The 2,843-nt window shown below is 53.2% G+C and overlaps 1 protein-coding gene across 1 annotated transcript in view; it reads left to right on the forward strand.

Annotated features, from left to right (window-relative positions):
• Positions 1-2,843, forward strand: part of Atp1a3 (ATPase Na+/K+ transporting subunit alpha 3) — a 34,284-nt gene that overhangs the window by 11,299 nt on the left and 20,142 nt on the right. Inside the window, exons 7-8 of the mRNA XM_008846437.2 lie at positions 522-639; positions 744-1,012. Coding sequence (XP_008844659.1) covers positions 522-639; positions 744-1,012 — 387 coding nt within the window. The remainder of the gene's footprint in view (positions 1-521; positions 640-743; positions 1,013-2,843) is intronic.

Genomic DNA, 2,843 nt, shown 5'->3' on the forward strand with positions numbered 1-2,843 from the left:
AAATAAAAGACATTATATAAAAAACCACCCACAAAAGAACATATATATGTGTGTGTGTATATATATATATATATATATATATATGTACACACACATATATTGGTTAAAACCCCAGCCTTGCTCCCCCTGAGCCAGGAGTCCACGCCCTGACTCACCTGTCTCTGACCTGAGGATCCAAATCCCAGCCCTCCTCCCTCAGACTCAGAGGTTCAGGCCCAGCCCTCCTCCCTCGGACTCAGAGGTTCAGGCCCAGCCCTCCTCCCTCGGACTCACAGGTCAGGCCCAGCCCTCCTCCCTCAGAAACTCTGAGGGACTTTAGATCTTGGCAAACTGTCCTGTACCTGCACCATGTCTTTTAACATTCCTGGCTTCCCAGATGCCACAGACCTACCACCAGGGGTCCCAGTCTTCTTTCTATAACCTCTATGTACCTAGGGTTTACAAAACTAGTCTCCCTTGGTCATGTGCTTTCTGATCCCAAGCCTTGCGCTGAACCCTATCTCTGTTGGCCCTATCCCCAGGTGGACAACTCCTCATTGACCGGCGAATCTGAGCCCCAGACCCGCTCTCCAGACTGCACACATGACAACCCCTTGGAAACTCGGAACATCACCTTCTTTTCCACCAACTGTGTAGAAGGTGAGGGTGGCGGGGAGCACCGGAGTCTGAGGAGGCAGAAGGATGTGGGCCAGAAGGTTGGGGCCCTACAGCCTTTACCTGAGCCTCTCCCTCTGGCTCCACAGGCACTGCTCGGGGTGTGGTGGTAGCCACAGGTGACCGCACTGTCATGGGCCGCATCGCCACCCTGGCCTCAGGCCTGGAGGTGGGCAAGACGCCCATCGCCATTGAGATTGAGCACTTCATCCAGCTCATCACCGGCGTGGCTGTCTTCCTGGGTGTCTCCTTCTTCATCCTCTCCCTCATTCTTGGATACACCTGGCTGGAAGCTGTCATCTTCCTCATTGGAATCATTGTGGCTAATGTCCCAGAGGGGCTGCTGGCTACTGTTACTGTAAGGCTGAACCCCAAGGGAGGAGGGCTGAAGTCAGGACCCAAGGGAAGAGGGATGAGACCCCTGATCCTGAGGGAGGAGGGCTGGGGCCTGGACCCCTGGGTGTGAGGGAGGACAGCTGGGGCCTGGACCCCTGAGTGCCCTGGGTGTGAGGGAGGAGGGTTGAGAACCCTGGGCTTGAGGAAGGAGGGCTGAAGCCAGGACCCGAGGGAAGAGGGCTGAGACCACTGATCCTGAGGGAGGAGGGCTGGGGCCTGGACCCCTGAGTCAGAAGGAGGGAGGCTGGGGCCTGGACCCCTGAGTCAGAAGGAGGGAGGCTGGGGTCTGGACCCCTGAGTCAGAAGGAGGGAGGTTGGGGCCTGGACCCCTGGGTGTGAGGGAGGAGGACTGGGGTCCGGACCCCTGAGTCAGAAGGAGGGAGGCTGGGGCCTGGACCCCTGGGTCAGAGGGAGGGAGGCTGGGGCCTGGACCCCTGGGCGTGAGGGAGGAGGGCTGGGGCCTGGACCCCTGGGTCAGAGGGAGGGAGGCTGGGGCCTGGACCCCCGGGTCAGAGGGAGGGAGGCTGGGGCCTGAACCCTTGGATCTGAGAGAGATGGTCTGGGGCCTGGACCCCTGAGTCTGAGGGAGAAAGAGCTGAGGTAATTACTTATTTATTTCATATGTGTTTGTGTGTGCCTGTGCGCTGTTGTGCCCCTGCCAGTGTGTGGAGGTCAGAGGCAAACTTCCAGGAATCAGTTCTTTCTTCCACAATGTAGATCCTGAGGATCCATCTAAAGTCATCAGGCTTGGCAGCAAGTACCTTTACCCACTGAGCCATCTGTCAGGCCCAATTTCAGGGCTTTTATTAAGGTCAACTTGAGAATTGAATGGTGAAGCTTCTATTTCTAAATGAGGAGGAGCCTGGATCTCTGAGAGTGTCCCAATTTACAGGGGTTTGGAAGATGGCTCAGTTGTTAAAGTGCTTGCTGGTCAAGCACAGAGGCCTGAGTTTGATCCTCACAATCCCTATTTTAAAACCAGGTGTGCTGGTGTGCACTTGCTGAGGAGGTGGAGACATGGGGATCCCTTACACTCCTTAGTCAGCTAGCCTGGTCTATTAGCTGGTTTCATACCAATAAGAGTCTTTGCCTCAAAATAAGGTGTACATAGCCGGGTGTGGTGGCGCACACCTTTAATCCCAGTACTCGGGAGGCAGAGGCAGATGGATCTCTGTGAGTTCAAGGCTAGCCTGGTCTACATAGTGAGTGCCAGGACAGCTGTGGCTACAGAGAGACCCTGTCTCAAAAAAGACCAAAAAAAAAAAAAGGGTGTACAGCATTGCTGGTGAGGAGTGACATCTGAGGTTGTCCTCTGTCCTCCACATGCACCCAAACACACATGCCTGAGACACACACATACACACACACACACACACACACACACACACACACAAAACCAAAGAAGTATGCTATAAACATTGCAGGAACATAAAGACCTATAGTCTCACCACCTTTTAATATCATCAACTCATAAAACCAGGATGCATCCACTCATGACAAAACTGGAAAAATAGTTCAATTAAAAAACGTTTATAAGGGTCTGGAGAGATGACTCAGTAGTTAAGAGCACTGGCTGCTCTTGCAGAAGACCAGGGTTCAATTCCCAGCACCCACATGGCAGCTAACAACTGTCTATAACTGCAGTTCCAGGGGATATGATGCCCTCTTCTAACCTCTGAGGGCATTGCATGATACCTACATGCAAGCAATACACTCATATACATGAAATTTAAAAATTAAAAATAAGAGGCTGGAGAGATGGCTCAGCGGTTAAGAGCACTGACTGCTCTTGC

Source organism: Nannospalax galili, unplaced genomic scaffold (genome assembly GCF_000622305.1).
Source record: "Nannospalax galili isolate Female #2095 unplaced genomic scaffold, S.galili_v1.0 scaffold1623, whole genome shotgun sequence".
NCBI classification, from domain to species: Eukaryota; Metazoa; Chordata; class Mammalia; order Rodentia; family Spalacidae; genus Nannospalax; species Nannospalax galili.